The sequence below is a fragment of the Euleptes europaea genome, chromosome 1, assembly GCF_029931775.1.
Source record: "Euleptes europaea isolate rEulEur1 chromosome 1, rEulEur1.hap1, whole genome shotgun sequence".
NCBI classification, from domain to species: Eukaryota; Metazoa; Chordata; class Lepidosauria; order Squamata; family Sphaerodactylidae; genus Euleptes; species Euleptes europaea.
In genome coordinates this window covers 122,846,997-122,863,185 of record NC_079312.1, presented here as the reverse complement: position 1 = coordinate 122,863,185, position 16,189 = coordinate 122,846,997, and the positions used below count along the sequence as shown (strand labels likewise).

General features: G+C 42.9%; 1 protein-coding gene across 1 annotated transcript in view; it reads left to right on the top strand.

The window, feature by feature from the left end:
• Positions 1-985: 985 nt before the first annotated feature.
• The window catches only part of GLP2R (glucagon like peptide 2 receptor), a 56,789-nt gene continuing 41,585 nt past the window's right edge, over positions 986-16,189 (top strand). The window contains exon 1 of the mRNA XM_056855757.1: positions 986-1,054. Within this exon, the coding sequence (XP_056711735.1) occupies positions 986-1,054 (69 nt within the window). The remainder of the gene's footprint in view (positions 1,055-16,189) is intronic.

Here is a 16,189-nt window from a genome sequence, read left to right as displayed (position 1 = left end):
TATATTCAACAGGGTTATCCATCATGAACCCAAATCCTTTTCTTTCCAGGATATATAGTTTATACTTGTACAGCTATCAAATACTCCTTGTTTCCCTTTAGTAAACATCTGTGGATAAAACTTCTAGCTGCTGGGTTCACTTCTTTCAACCAGGATGTTTAATCTCTTTCAAAATTGTTGGGACAAGCCAATTGTAAACAATCAAATCTTGCCAGGGCATAGGGGGGGGGAACCCTCCCCATTTCACATCCACTCACACATAAGAAAGTCAGCAGGAGTTACCTATGTGCTCATTCAGGTCAAAGAGAACTCAGAGAGTGGAAGAACTTCATTTCTTCTTGTACCCTATTGCTGAATATATCAATCTCTGTCCAGTCAACTCAGGCCAGGGGGCAGAGCTGGAGAATATTGCTCAGCTGTCCGCACACTGGCAACTATCCAGTCTGTGGCCACGGTCTGTCAGATTCTTGCAGAAATGGTCTTTTCCTCATATTTGCTTTGAATTTACCTTTTTGGCCACAGCCTTCTGGATAAAGTCTCCCAATTACACAATTCCCCACCAAGTCAATGGTCACTTTAAAGTGCCATGAGGACAGGACTCCAATCCTGAGTACTCCATGATACTTTCCCTACTCGTTATTGGCTGGAAGGACCAGCAACAGAAAGCAGATGTGCTTGTAAAGTTTACAGTAAATTCTGTCTGCCTTTTTTTTTTCCACCAGTGAAGACGCAAAAGGAAACCCGACTTTAAGAACTCTGCAGGTTGGAGCAGATTTATTATCTGCTGTTCTTGCAGAGATCCAGGAAATACTCTAATTGCTAAAGAGGTGGTGTTTGAAAGTGGAGATATTTTCACAGAAAAGAGCGAGTGTAGCCAGGATTGCTGAAGGGGATCTCAAGCGACCTGGGTTGTATCGGTGATTTGCTAGAACATACAAGCTTGCCGTTCTGGAATATACTGAACACTTTAGTGCTCTTCTCTGCGATGAAGCTGTGCTTTGGGACAAGTCCTAGACTGGTGCTTACAATTACAGTGCTATTCCTAATTAAGCAGGTAAGAAACCATGTCATTTTGAGAGTTTCCATTTTAAAACATAGATGTTCCTTTGGGTTAATATTTCAGCATGCGCAAACTATACAACATTTCCACAAACTGCTTATTTTGCAGCTTGTTGGTGCAGTGCATAACAAGTTTTTATAAGACTTTGCATGATGTGTCATCTCTGCCTTTTCACCTTTTCCAGGCCAAATATTATTGCTTTTGTTTTTCGATTGCATTTGTAGATAGGATATATTTGATTTCCATTTTCCTTATGTGCGTTAATTAACTTCAGCACTGGTTTTACTTCTACTTTGTAATTTTACTAGACAAACTATTGTTTGTTAATTCACTTTGCTGTTCTCCATCTTCTATACACACATATCCCTAATTTCCATTTTGAAAGCTTCTTATTTTTCACAGGAGGCTTTAACGAGGAAACATTAGAAACAATGAGTTAATATTGTTTATTTTGTTCACTGCTGGAACTTTCCTCTGAGTTTTAGACTTTTTGTTTAAAATCTAGCATGTTTACAAAGCATCAACAAATGATTTAAGAATTACTAAAATTATTTCACTGCTTAACAACCCCACTGTTGATAGCCAAACTCATGCTTCTGCAGATCTGAAACCATTTCCTGAACAGTTGTATCATTCAGAAAACTCTTCAGGTTGCAAACTTTGCAAAGTAGTTTTTCTCATCAGGAACAAATTAATGCATCCATTCACCTCAGACTGACTTTAAAGACTGGATTTCAACTAGACCTGTGTATAACAGAAGAATTTTAGTGCAGGTAAACACCCTTCACAATCTTTTGATTCAGATAAGTGTATCTTTAAAAAGTTATTCAGCTGAAGACAATGCCCATGGTCTATATATCTCCCCATATAGTGAGAGACTGTCATATTTATTTCATGAGGTTAATTGTCCTGGAAGAGGAGTATGAATAGGAAGCATAGTGGCTTTTGTGCAACTTCATTGTGAAGCACATAGTCAGTCCCTTTAACGTCATCATGGTGTCACAAGTTGACCTGAGATGTTTTGATTCGGAAGTATTACCACATACCAATCACATTGTATTGTTATGTGTCACACTATCCCATTGTGGTAAGAGAAGAAATAGTCCTCTGTTTCCATGACTTTTTTGTAATGTTCAGGATGACACAAGGAGCACAGAAAGGATGAGTGCAATACAGCTGCAGGGAATTTATCACAAGGCTTGGACCCGTAGCATTGGAAGATCGCCTCTCAGCCTGAGATGAGAGGTAACAAGCTGGATTTTACTGACTTAGATCATCACATTTGCCAAGTCCGCAAGGTGATAGTGCACTCGAATCCGTCATGCTGCTGTAAAAACCCAGTGGAGAAGGCACTTGAAGCAACACCTGTCTATAAAACTGGGCTTTATATACTTTGAATTTGGCCCCCAAAAGAGGAAAAGCAGCCTCAACTTTTGGAGGAGGCTGAAGAAGCAGTCTGGGGGAGTGAAGACCTGCTATTGATTTCAGGGAATCATGCTACTTTGGGAATACGGTTGCCTGCTTTTCCCCCCCAACTACTTGTTTTTTGTTTTTAAATAACATTTCTATCCCACCTTTCTGCCCTCACAAGGTAGCTAACAAATTAAAACACGTGTGTGTTAAGTGCCGTCAAGTCACTTCCGACTCATGGCAACCCTATGGATCAATGTCCTCCAAAATGTCCTATCTTTAAAGCATACATAGTAAAATAACTTTTTAAATAATTGCGTATGAGCGTGTGTGCCGTCAAGTCACAGTTGACTTATGGCGACCCTGTAGGGTTTTCAAGGCAATAGACATTCAGAGGTGGTTTGCCATTGCCTGCCTCTGTGTGGGCTAAGAGAGACCATCCAAACAACCACACATAATTAGAACATTTAAAGCCAGAACCAAAATAAAAATAAAAAGACATAAAACAAAAATTAAAACACTGGGCAGGAAAAGGGGATCTCTGAAGGGATGCCAAATGAAACAAAAAATGTCTTCACCTGCTGGTGGAAGATGGCAAAAGAAGGGGACAGACAAATCTCCCTGGGGAGAGAGTTCCAGAGCTTTGGTGCCATGACCAAGAAGGCCCTCTTCTGGGTTGCCACCTGCCTAATCTCAGAAGGTAGGGCCATCTGATGCAGGGCCTCCAAAGACGACTACAGCGGTTGGATAGGCTCATAAGGTTCACCAGATTTCTAGATTTCTAAGCAAGCAAAAACACCCCACCCCACATTTCTCCGGTGTTCTGTTTTCCTAAGGAAACAAACACTGTACAGTTGTTCTGAATCTTCTAACTGCTCAGAGAAACAAGACATGCAAAATGGCATAGAGCTGCTTCATAGCACAGAACTGATTACATAGGATGTGCTGGTATGGAACTTGGGACAACATGATTGAACCGCATCCTCTCACAGCTGGTAGTCATTTTTTGATAGTAGAAATGCAAATATGCCAGAAATGTTTCTAATAGCCTAGTCCTATGCATGTTTATTCAGAAGTAAGTCCTGCTGATGTCAGGGATATGTGTGCACAGGATTGCCATAAATGGTTGGCTCCAATCCTAAACATATATACTTCAAAGAATACATCGCTGACATCGAATCAGTGAGGCTAAAATTGTGGGCAGGTGACTGGTCTGTGTGGAGATGTATGAAGAAGAATTGTTTTTTATACCCCAATTTTCTCTACCTTTTAAGGAGTCTCAAACCGACTTACAATCACCTTCCCTTCCTCTCCCCACAACAGACACCTTGTGAGGTAGGTGGGGCTGAGAGAATTCTGAGAGAACTGTGACTGGCCGAAGGTCTCCCCAGCAGGCTTCATGTGTAGGAGTGGGGAAACAAACCTGGTTCACCAGATTAGAGTCCACCGCTCTTAACCACCATACCACACTGGCCGTGCATGGAGAGAGGATTGTGATCATGCCTGCAGACCCTGTCTAGTATTACGCATGACCCCCATATGTTTGAGGTGACATCTGCAAGGTGCCTCTGTGCATACAGCTATGCCCCAATGTTTGTTCTAAACCTAGATATGTTAGGATATATACATATAGGTCCCTGTGCAAATGTTATCACAAATCCATGGAAACTGGGCGTGGCCAATGGGCCCAACCAATGAACACAGTCCAGAACCCCTTCCACCTGGCCATCTCACTCCATCTATAAAAGCTTTAATTTCCAGTAAACATGTTTGGGATTGAGCAGTTAATCCAGAAGCAAAGTTCATAACAGCTGTGGATTAGGTAGACCAGGTGGCTGGTTTCTTCCCTGGATAAAAAACATGGACGGCTCTCTAGTGAAGTCACATTCAGTTGCCAGCAAGTATAATTGTCAATCCTACCCATAAAGTGATTAATAGAGATAAACTGTCTCCTTCAGTTGTTGTTGGGAGGCGCAAATGCAAATTAAATTAAGTTGAGGATGCAAAAAGCAATTATCAGTAGTTCTGAAAGAAAGCTTTTTGTAAGCCTCACTGATCCCAAAGTAGTAACTTTTTATCAGATGGGAATGCGTTTACATGTTCCGAGGCTGAATTAAATGCAATGCCCATGTAACAGTTTCTCTCTTCTTTTTCACTAAAAAAAAAAAAAAAAAGGCCCGAATAAGTTTAGTTCAGTTTAGTTCAGTTCTTTATTATTATTGCCCAATAGGTATATCAAGGAAACATTAATTACAGAAAGAATAAAATTAATGGCCAGAATAAATAATACTGAAATTAGTACCTTAGGTGGATGGACAATGTTTACGAATCTCAGCAAACACAGAATGACACAGAGTGACCCGTTCCTGTGGAAGCGATCATTTGACCATTGAAATATTGAGGGAAACCCAGCAAGGCTCATCCAGTCCACAGTTTTCTCTAACCTTTGATTAATTTCCACAGTTCATTAACCTTTGATTAATTTCCCTCCTTCTGAACATTTATGTGTAGTCTGGCCACTACTATGCTGGGACACACATATATTCGGTGCATATGTACGTGTGTGTCTTTTTTCCAGTGTGGTGTAGTGGTTAAGAGCGGCAGACTCTAATCTGGTGAACCGTGTTCGTTTCCCCACTCCTTCACATGAGCGGCAGACTCTAATCTGGTGAGCCAGGTTTGTTTCCCCACTCCTACGCATGAAGCCTACTGGGTGACCTTGGGTTAGATTTGACAGGTCCCTCTTCGCCACCGGCGGGAGGTTTTGGGGGCAAAGCCTGAGGAGGGTGGAGTTTGGGGAGGGGAGGGGCTTCAATGCCATAGAGTCCAATTGCCAAAGCGGCCATTTTCTCCAGGTGAACGGATCTCTATCGGCTGGAGATCAGTTGTAATAGCAGGAGATCTCCAGCTAGTACCTGGAGGTTGGCAACCCTGCCTTGGGCTACTCACAGTTCTCTCCGAACTCTCTCAGCCCCACCTACCTCACAAGGTATCTGTTGTGGGGAGAGGAAGGGAAGGCAATTGTAAGCCAATTTGATACTCCTTTGAAAAGGTAGAGAAAATTGGGGTATAAAAACCAACTCTTCTTTTCAAAAAGTGGTTCTAATCTACCTCTTCCTTGAGTGCAGCTATTCCACCTGGGAGTAAGATTATCTCAATTACATCCTTTTGCAAGAGAACAGGACAATGAACTACTACTCTAGAACAGGCTTGCTTTACTTCAGTGATAATTATAGCAGTCATAGTATTATTAATTTTGTCACCTAGAATTCTGGATTCCAGCATTCCAACATTAAAAAAGGTAAAGGTCCCCTGTGCAAGCACTGGGTCATTCCTGACCCATGGGGTGACATCACATCCCGACGTTTCCTAGGCAGACTTTGTTTACTGGGTGGTTTGCCAGTGCTTTCCCCAGTCATCTTCCCTTTACCCCCAGCAAGCTAGGTACTCATTTGACTGACCTTGGAAGGATGGAAGGCTGAGTCAACCTTGAGCCGGCTACCTGAAACCAACTTCCGTTGGGATTGAACTCAGGTCGTGAGCAGAGCTTGGACTGCAGTACTGCAGCTTACCACTCTGCGCCACGGGGCTCTTATTCCAACATTAACTACTTCCAATTCCAGTTCCAAAATTCCAATTCCAAAATTAATTTTATTTCTTCCCTTTCACTTTTGCTAAGTATTTTGGCTAAATAAATCTGAGAGCCAATAGGGACAAAGCAGGTCTCAAAATGTCAAGCAACTTGTAGACAGAATAAACTGCACAGAGAGTCCACAACTAGGAGGATGTGGTCAGTTTTATCTTAGCGGTAGGACGAGCCATCAAGTCACAGCTGACTTACAGCAATCTGGTAGGGTTTCAAGGCAAGAGAAGTTCAAAAGTGGTTTGCCATTGCCTCTTGCTGCATAGCAACCCTAGACTTCCTTGGTGGTCTCCCATCCAAGTATTAACCAGGACCAACCCAGGTTAGCTTCGGAGATCTGACACGATAGGGCTAGCCTGATCCACCCAGCTCAGGGCTACTTTATCTTACCCATTCTGTTATATTCTGGCTTAATGGACAGCACTGGGTCTGTTCTGCCTCTGACCTTGAAAAATTACACTGACAGTAGCAGTCAGTATCATCCACCCAGACCTTGTGGTACCCCAGGCTCTGGCACCAGGGAGGTAATGAGATCAGAGTCCTGGGACTGGATATTACTGCTAAAGCTGGAGATTCAGAACAGATAAAAGGAAGTATTTTTTCACACAACGCATAGTTAAATTGTGGAACTCCCTGACCCAGGATGTGGTGATGGCTGCCAACTTGGAAGGCTTTAAGAGGGGAGTGGACATGTTCATGGAGGAGAGGAGTATTCATGGCTACTAGTAAAAATGAATACTAGTCATGATGCATACCCATTCTCTCCAGGATCAGAGGACCATGCCTATGTTATTAGGTGCTGTGGAACACAGGCAGGACGGTGCTGCTGCAGTCGTCTTGTTTGGGGGCTTCCTAGAGGCACCTGGTTGGCCACTGTGAGAACAGACTTCTGGACTTGATGGGCCTTGGTCTGATCCAGCAGGGCCTTTCTTATGTTCTTATGTACTGTACAGCTCAGGGGTCAATTGGACTTTGCTAGGCAGCTTGAAAGCGAGAAATCTTGTGGGCATGTGACACTTTTCCTCATTAAGGAGGTCTAGGTCCAGTCAGTTTCTGTACAAGAGACTCCCTGGGAGATCTATGCATGCCACCTTAATGTATATCCTCAAAGAAAGTCAGTATATAAATGTAGGAAATAAATAATTAGCCATTTCATTTTGTGGTCAGTACTTAGGGTTGCCAGGTCCCTCTTTGCCACCAGCTGGAGGTTTTTGAGGCGGAGCCTGAGGAGGGCAAGGTTTAGGGAGGAACTTCAATGCCATAGAGTCTGATTGCCAAAGCGGCCATTTTCTTCTGGTGAACTGATCTCTATTGGCTGGAGGTCAGTTGTAACAGCAGGAGATCTCCCGCTACTACCTGGAGGTTGGCAACCCTATCAGTACAGTGTAAGGTTTACAAAGGAGTTGAAGGATTTTTTTTCTTGATGTTTTCCTTTCCCATTCTTACAGAGCATGATTGATAACATGTGAGGTTTGGGCTTCGCTGCAGTCGCCGGGGTGGACGGCGTCCCGCCTGTGATGGAGGATGGCCCGGGACATAACATGTGCACACTCTTACCTTGTGTCTGGCCTCCACTTTTAATATGCTGCTGAACTGGGAAATGAGAGAGCTGCATCTTCCTCCCCCTCAGTCCTGCCATCCATCTCCTTTCTATGTCATGCTGCGTGCCACTCATGGACAGCAGAGGGGAGTAGATAAATTCAATGCCATAGAGGGCAAGGAAAGAGTGGGCACGAATTCAGTAGCAGATTTTAAGGCGTTGGGGGGGGTATATTCTACAAGTTGCAACTTTGGAACTTGGCAGCATCTGCATATGTTAAAAATAAATTGACAAATGTGTCTTCGGAGCATATTTGAAATGGCACATCATATTCCCCCACTCCAAGGGAAAAAAGCTGCTCAGGAAGAAGATGTAGAAGAAAGTACACTGAAAGAGAGAGCAGTAAGAAATCTCTCCCCTTATATGGGTCTTCTGCTGCAGGCTGCAGCTTCTGTGGTTGCATTTTATATTTAAAATAAGGAAACATCAGGAAAAGGCAGCATACAGTGGAACATAATGTGTCGTTAAACCCTGAGCATGTACAGATTGCACAAACAGCACCTGCAGGTTCACTCTTGATTTTTCCTTTAAAGGTCTTTGCTATTGGCTGTTTACTGCTCCTCTTTGTTTTAATGTTAAGTTGGGCCTGTTTAGTTCATAGAGCATGACTTTGATTTTTTTTAAAATGCGTCATTTCAGTTCCTTGCCTCTTAAGACGAGGTTCATTGACCAACAAGTATCCTCTCATCGTTTACATTTGAGGAGAGGGGTGCAGAGAAAGGGGGAAGAGTAAAAAAAAAATCAATTTGGTTTGGATCCTTTCCCTAAAGGAGAATTCCTTTCTCTTGGCTCTAGAAAGCTGTCTTGCCCTGAAGATCATCAAGTGACTCTCTGCGCTCCCAGCACTTGAAACATTCATTAACCTCCCATGTTCTTTTCTGACCAATGCTAAAAAAATTTAAACTGCCAGAGATGATGTGACAAGGGAGGTGGGTGGAGGAAGTAGTTAGTTACCTCTTTCAGCTTTGGAAGTGCTGTGGTTTTTTTCTCTTTGAAGAAGAAGTAGTTGGTTTTTATACCTTGCTTTTCTCTACCATCAGGAGTCTTAAAGTGGCTCCCAGCACAGTAGCAAGTAGTAGATGTTCGCCCCTGTGCTGGGAGCCTTGGCCACATAAACAATCTGTGGCGCAATATTTCACGTGCCTAACTGTACCCCAACAGCGGAGAGCATATATGCTCGCTAGATTAAATGTATTACCATCTGCATTACTACATGGAAGATTTAATAAAGTTCCATATCTAAATCGGGTCTGCCCATGTGGAGAAGGCGACATAGAAACAGTTTCACATATCCTCCTTAAGTGTCCACTCTATGATAGGGGCCATTCCAACCTCATAGACCCGTTACTTGCTGATAGGGACTGGTTACCTACCAATTCAAAGGTGTCCTACCTTATGACCACGCAGGATCCAACCATTATTGACTCAGTGGCAAGGGTTTTTTTGCTTGTAATTAGAGAACGTGATGGCTACTCTGCACCGTATAATGGTTAACTCAGGATTAAATAACCAAGTAACCAATCTAGTGGGATTTGTATGTTCTTATAAAAATGATTTTACAGTAGACTTTACCAGCGATACCTGCATATTTTATATCATGATTTTACTGTAAATTCCACTGAACGTTTTCCCTTTTAATGCCGATAAAGGCTTTCGTATTCTTATTCAAGTGGCTTACAATCGCCTTCCCTTCTGCTCCCCACAACAGACACCCTGGGAGGTAGGTGGGGCTGAGAGAGCTCAAAGAGAGCTGTGACTAGCCAAGGCCACCCAGCTGGCTTCATGTGTAGGAGTGGGGAAACCAGCCCAATTCACCAGATTAGCGTCAGTCACTCATGTGGAGGAATGTGGAATGAAACCCAGCTCTCCAGATTAGAGTCCACCACTCCAAACCACCACTCTTAACCACTACACCACGCTGGCTCTCTAAAGTAGATGGAGTGGTACAGAGATCTTGATTGGATACAGGAGAGGCAAGAGTAACAAGAGGTTGGATGGTCATATCAGACAATAGCAGCTGCTTTGGGTGGGGAGTGCCAAGTAGAAGGAAAAGGAGTTGGAAAGAACCATAATAGGTGGGCAGGAAAAACAACAGGGCCAGTTCAAGGTATTTTGGTGCTGGAGGTGGAAATCCTTGCCAAAACTTTTGTACAGATCCAGTTTATTTGGTGGAGGTTGTATCTTCCAGAACAGGTCTTCCACCTTTGTGGTGGTGAAAAGTGCAGTCAAGTCACAGCTGACTTATGGCAACCCTGTAGGGTTTTCCAGGCAAGTGATGTTCAGAGATGGTTTGCCATTGCCTGCCTTCCACCTTTAATGATACCCAAATACCTGTTTCCATGATGGAAGAAGCTGTGGTGACTAGCCTTTCGGTGTAATGGCATTAGCTTAAGGTGAAAGTCTTTCTTGGGTTGGGAGGTGGATCGACCCCTTCTTATTTGAAGGATTTCCTATATATTTAGCTGCACACACACAATGACAATGTAAAAAAAGAAAAATAAGAATGAGGAGGGAGAGCCAGCTTTCTCCTTTACTTTTGACGCAACCAGACGGAAGGTTAAAAAGCATGTAAGCTATTTCCCCCTGAATTGCTGATAAACTTAGGTGGGTGATGTGACTGCCATCCATTCAAGAGGCAGCAGAATGTGTTTCCAAAACAATAAAGGAAAGCGAATTATTGACTTTCAGCCAGCACTCCAAATAGGTTAGAAGTTCACAATGTGAAGCTTGAAGAATACTTGGATGGAAAACAGGAAAAGATAGCTCTATTCATATTCTGCGCTTCTCTAGAAAAATTTAGTACCCAGCCCAGGAACAGAGTTTCTAGCTTAGTGAAGCCAAGACAGGCGTATGTTGTGTTTCCCTGCCAGTACTTGGACATTTGCCAAGCTGCTAACAACTCAAGTCACCACAGATGTGGGAAGGGCATTAACTCTCTGCTAAATGAAAAAAATAGATTTCCCCTGGAAAGCCTTTCTGTATAGGCTGTCGTTTAAAAGGAAGTTTTGGCATATAGTCAAAAAGCCAGACCTGACAATTTGCACAATTGTCAAAAAGCAACAATTTTTGGTTAGGGTAATAGTGAATGTTTTTTTAGGCATTTCCAGTTGTTATATTGATATTCAACTGTTTAATATGTAATAATTGAAATGACTCCTATCATCAAAATAGCCACCAAATTCACAATCCCGCTGAGCCAAAGTAGTGGAACTAATGTGCTAAATTCTTATTTAATTCAACAAAATATACCCATTGTAAAAAATGCTGTATTCCCAAGGGGTCCAGCCATTCTAGTTCCCCTTGAAAATTAATTCAAGTATTTCCTTCATAGTATTGTGACAAACAGACCCCTAAATATAAAATTTAAACCAAAAACTTCACTCATCTATTTCATCATCTTATATTCTAATAGCGAAGTCGGCCAAATCTTTGAATACTTAAATCCTGTGACTGGAGATGTGAATGGTCAAGACAGACCTTTCTACAAACCTGAAAAGGGTCCTAGATTTGCAGAAAAATGTGACATCTTAAAAAAATACATTGGGAATTTAGAAAATCTGAAAATGATAAAAGGAGAGCCTGTAGCTTCAAGCAATGGATTCCCTCAGTGGAGGGACCTCAGAAGGGTATAATGCCATATACTCCACCTTCCCAAGTAGCCATTTCCTCCAGGGGAACTGGTGTTGCCAAACTCCAGGAGAGGGCTAGAGATCACCCAGAATTACAGCTGATCTCCAGATGACGGAGATCTGAGGATATTCAAATCTGGAGGCTGGACCCATGAAGGTCCAAGACAGATCTTTCAACAAACCTAAAAAAACACCACAGGTTCGCCGAAAAATCTGAAATCTAAAAAAACCCAAAAATTACATTGGGGGTTTAAAAACCCCAAAATGATAAAAAGAGTGCCTGTAGCTTTAAGCAACAGATTTCCTTGGTAGCCATTCCTAGGCAACCACAGCAGGCTTGGTTTCTATCAGTGAAAGGGAGGGAAAGGGCATTTTCCAAGGATATTTTGGCCTTTGAGGAAGGACTTATTGGGGCCAAGCTGGGTAGCAACTACCGAATGGCATGCTACCACCAACTTGCAAGACTTAACCTAGGCTTGGCTGCTTGCTACTATTCTACAGCAGCCGCAACACAAATGCCAGTGTGTTGAAGCAGTTAAATTAGTTTTTTTGAATTCTCATTCTGCAGTGGAAACTCACTAGGTGACCTTGGGGCAGTTCTATCTTCTCAGACCAATTTACCTCACAGGCAGGGGGGAAATGACCATTAAGAGTACCTGGATGCCTCCTGGTGGGCCAATGGCCTGCCCCACCTGGGCTGGCCAGCCCCCTGACAGAAGAGCTGAGACCCACCCACCCAGGCCTTATGCAAGGCAGGAAAGGCAGCACCCAGTCAGCCTGAGGTGAAGCAGGGGAGGCAGAGCCTGGCATGCCATGCCCTGCACGAAAGGCAAGGTGGTGATACCTGAGGGTGCTAGAGGTCACCAGGGATAGAGATGGGTGGCACACTATATGGGGAGGAAACAAAGGTAGCTTGGTTGATGGATGGGAAGGAGAGAAGGAATCAGGAAAGGGGGAGAAGCTATGCAGTCTTTCAAGGAAGGGGAAAAGGAAATAGTGGGGGAGAGGGGGAAAGATTTATCCCGCAAGTTAGACTATAATTCTTTTAGCTCCCCCCACAACCAAAAGAACACAAAGATTAGATATTATATATGTGACCAATTTATATTATTTTGAGTGTGGGCCTTTTGACTTTTCTATCGTCCACATCTTCTACAGAAAGTGTCAAGGAAACATGGTCAATCCATTCGTTTTATCTTGATATGGCAAATTAGGTCCTAGATATTTTCCAACATTTCTTGAGCATGGCCACACTACAAACTTTACAAGTTTTCTTTAAAAAAAGGTCTTCAAAGGTTTAAAGGGTTAAAAGTGTATCGATAGGAGTGCCTGGCTAGGCTAGGGTTCAAATTCCCTCTCAACCATGTGGTTAACGGGGTGATTCTGGGCCTTTCACTCCCTTGATTTCACTTACCTCGCAGGGTTGTTGTGAAGCTAAAATGGAGGAGCAGAGAACAGTGACTTCTTCCCTGAATTAATTGGAGGAAGAGTGGGATAAAGTTTTTAATAGATAGAATTCTACCAGTGAACTCTGAAAAATGTGATTCTGTCACAGTAGTAAAGAAGATCCTGAGCCCCTGCTAAGAACTATATTTCCTCCCAGTTCTTCAAGGTAAACTGATAAAAGTTAAATTCCATTTATGTTGATGGAATAGATAACCCTTAAGTGTGAAGAAGGCTATGTCTACACTTTCACAGTTCCTGGTTTTCTTGTTTCCAGCAGAGGTTAAAGCTGAGAAATTTGTACTCGTATACCACCTAGCAGGCTCCAACTGTTAGGCAATACCAGTCTGAAGATCAGTGGCCTGATTTCCAGGTGCCTAGCTGATAATATTACCAATATGTAGGGTTGCCTCTTCGCCACTGGCAGGAGATTTTTGTGGCAAAGCCTGAGGAGGGTGGGGTTGCCAAAGCGGCCATTTTCTCCAGGTGAACTGGTCTCTATCAGCTGGAGATCAGCTGCAATAGCAGGAGATCTCCAGCTAGTTCCTGGAGTTTGGCAACCCTACCAATATAGTGAGTCATCAGAAATAGTACAGTGAGCCATCAAAGTAAACCACAATGTTCTGCTGAATCTCAACGTATCATTTTGCAATCTCCAAGATAAATAAACATCAAAATCATACTTTCTTGGCTCAAAACAATTGAGTACATTGCACAATCAATTTCCCAAGTTTAATTATTTTATAGTGTCAGGAAAACTGGAATTACTGAGTTTTAGCAGGTAGATATAGTAAGTGGCATCTGTCTCTTTCTCTCTCTCTCTCTCTCTCTCTCTCTCTCTCTCTCTCTCTCTCTCTCTCTCTCTCTCTCACACACACACACGCTCACACACACAAAGATTTGAGTAGAGGAAGGGCTCTGGCTGAAGTAAGTCTGAAATAAACTAACTTGCAAAAATACCAGAGCTGCAATTGGAGAAGAGTTTCAATATGTCTGCCATTTCACTAGACAGCAACACCTCTGCCAGAAGATAAAACTTGTCAGCACACCAGAATTGCTTTGATCAGAAACAGAAGATGTGAAATGTATGAGAGAAAAGATTTTGTCCAGAGAAGATGTCAACAGTTATCTTGGCTTCATACTGAGAAATGTAGAGGAAAAGAGTGACAGGACACAGAAGGCCAGAAATCGAAAAGGCAGAAATAGGGCAAGGGGGATATGGGAGAAGAAGAGATGGAATTGAGGGAAGAAATGGATAAGAGCAAAAGTGAGGAAAAAACAAGTAGACAAATAAAATATAAAAGGAAGAGGATGCTCTAAATGATGAGAGGGAGTTGGGCAATCGGGTAAGATTGGTATTATTTTGGTTCAATTGCCCTATTTTCCCACTAAAAGTGGTCTCCTCATTCCTACCAGATTTTTCTTATGATTAGTGAATTATCTGTTTAAAGTTGGGGTTTTTTAAACTTGTTATAATTTAGTACATTTGAAACAAATTAATTCCTGAGACCTTCACAATATCTTGAATGACAACAATCCTTTGATGTCCATTGGGAAGCAGCTAGGCTTCCTTTAACTACACAGAAGCAGTGCCCAGACATGAGGCACACCAAGCCCCTAGAAGGAAAGGTGGAATTAATTGATAATATAATAAATTAAATGTTGGAGAAAGAGGGGGTAGTAAGAGCTCGTGTCCTTTGCTCTGCCTGGTCATCAGTAATGGCAGCATGTCATTTTGAGGGGTTAAGGGGTGTGAGAGAAGGTTGTTACATTTGAGCTGATGCAGACAGCCTCTTATTTAGGATGGCCTTCTCCACTTTTACTGACTATGTTTGCCATACGGTAACATTTCATTTCATGCCTGATGTGAAAAGTCAGCCATTTCATTGAGCTGTCACAGCGTCTAATAGGATGCACAGAGCTGACATAAGTCAAGAATTCCATAACTGGCAATTACTATGTCCTGTTTGCTTCCTTGAGGAAAATTTAACTTGGCAGGAGCATATCTTTTCACAACACCATTGCCTTGGTGGGATAACCTAGGATTGGAACTGACTGGTTTTCCACTGGTCATAAGGAAATTGGATAGACCATTGCCAGGTTCTACTGTGATGTGCTGTTCTTGTCCCTTTAACATTCTTTGTGGAACCATATCATTTCATACTCCTTTGATGAGGATGTATTACTAACTGGGGCCATTCATGCATGGCTGTTTCCCCGTGGTCAGTCATCCTGCTGTCTACTTCGGGGCTTTGCCTCGATTATGCATGCGTTTTCCGACCGTCAGAGGTCGCCTCACTCTCCCCTCGTGGTTCCATGCATTTTGCCCACGTTTTCTGGATTTGTGTTTAGCCAGCATCCAGAAAACCCAGGCAAAATGCGCAGAAACATGCAGGAAGAGCAAGGTGACCTCTGAGGGTCAGAAAGTGCATGCATAATCAAGGCAAAGCCCCAAAGTAGTTGGTGGGGTGACCGCAAGGAAACAGCCATGCATAAATGGCCTGGGTTTAGGGTTGTGCATATCAATAAACCTGAACTGAAAATAAACCTGAAATTAGCCGTTTCAGTAAAGTTTGGGTTTCGGGTTTACTGAATGCCAAAACATGGGGATAAAGTCAAAGCTGAACAGGCGATCCTGAAAAAGCCAAATAGATATTCGGCTTTTCAGGTTTAGTTATTTGCCTTTACTCAGAGGCATCGCTCTGCTTTCTCCTCTTTTTCTTTCTTTTTTTGACTGGTTTTGTTAGAGCCCCATAGTTGGGGCCCTTTTGAGATTAAAAGACAGGGCTCACCCAGTCCCGTCCGGAGGAATGTGTGTGTGTGTGTGTGTGTGTGTGTGTGTAAAGTGCCGTCAAGTCACAGCCAACTTATGGAGACCCCTTTTGGGGTTTTCATGGCAAGAGACTAACAGAGGTGGTTTGCCAGTGCCTTCCGCTGCACAGCAACCCTGGTATTCCTTGGTGGTCTCCCATCCAAATACTAACCAGGGCTGACCCTGGAGGGATATACCCTCCAACAAAAAAAGAGCCTAGAGGATGGGGGCAACCACTTTGCAAGCCCATAAAATTCCCCCCCCCTGTTCCAAAGTTCACCAAACTTTGGTGACCATCGAAGGAGAGTCCCTTGCAGCCACACTGCAAATTTGGGGACTCTACCTCCAAAAAGGCCCCCCGTCCCAGGATCCTCGAAAAAAACCATTGACTATAATGGGCCTGAATTTTTCAGGAAACCAAAAAATAAGGCGAATACTGATATTTACTGACTTATTTCAGCTTTACCAAAAAAAAAAAAAAAATCAAACCAAAAAGACCCGGACCCGAAATTTACAGATTTATTTTTTATTGCGCAACCCTACCTGGGTTTGATTTTTCGCTCCTCCACATGAAACCTGCTGGGTGACCTTG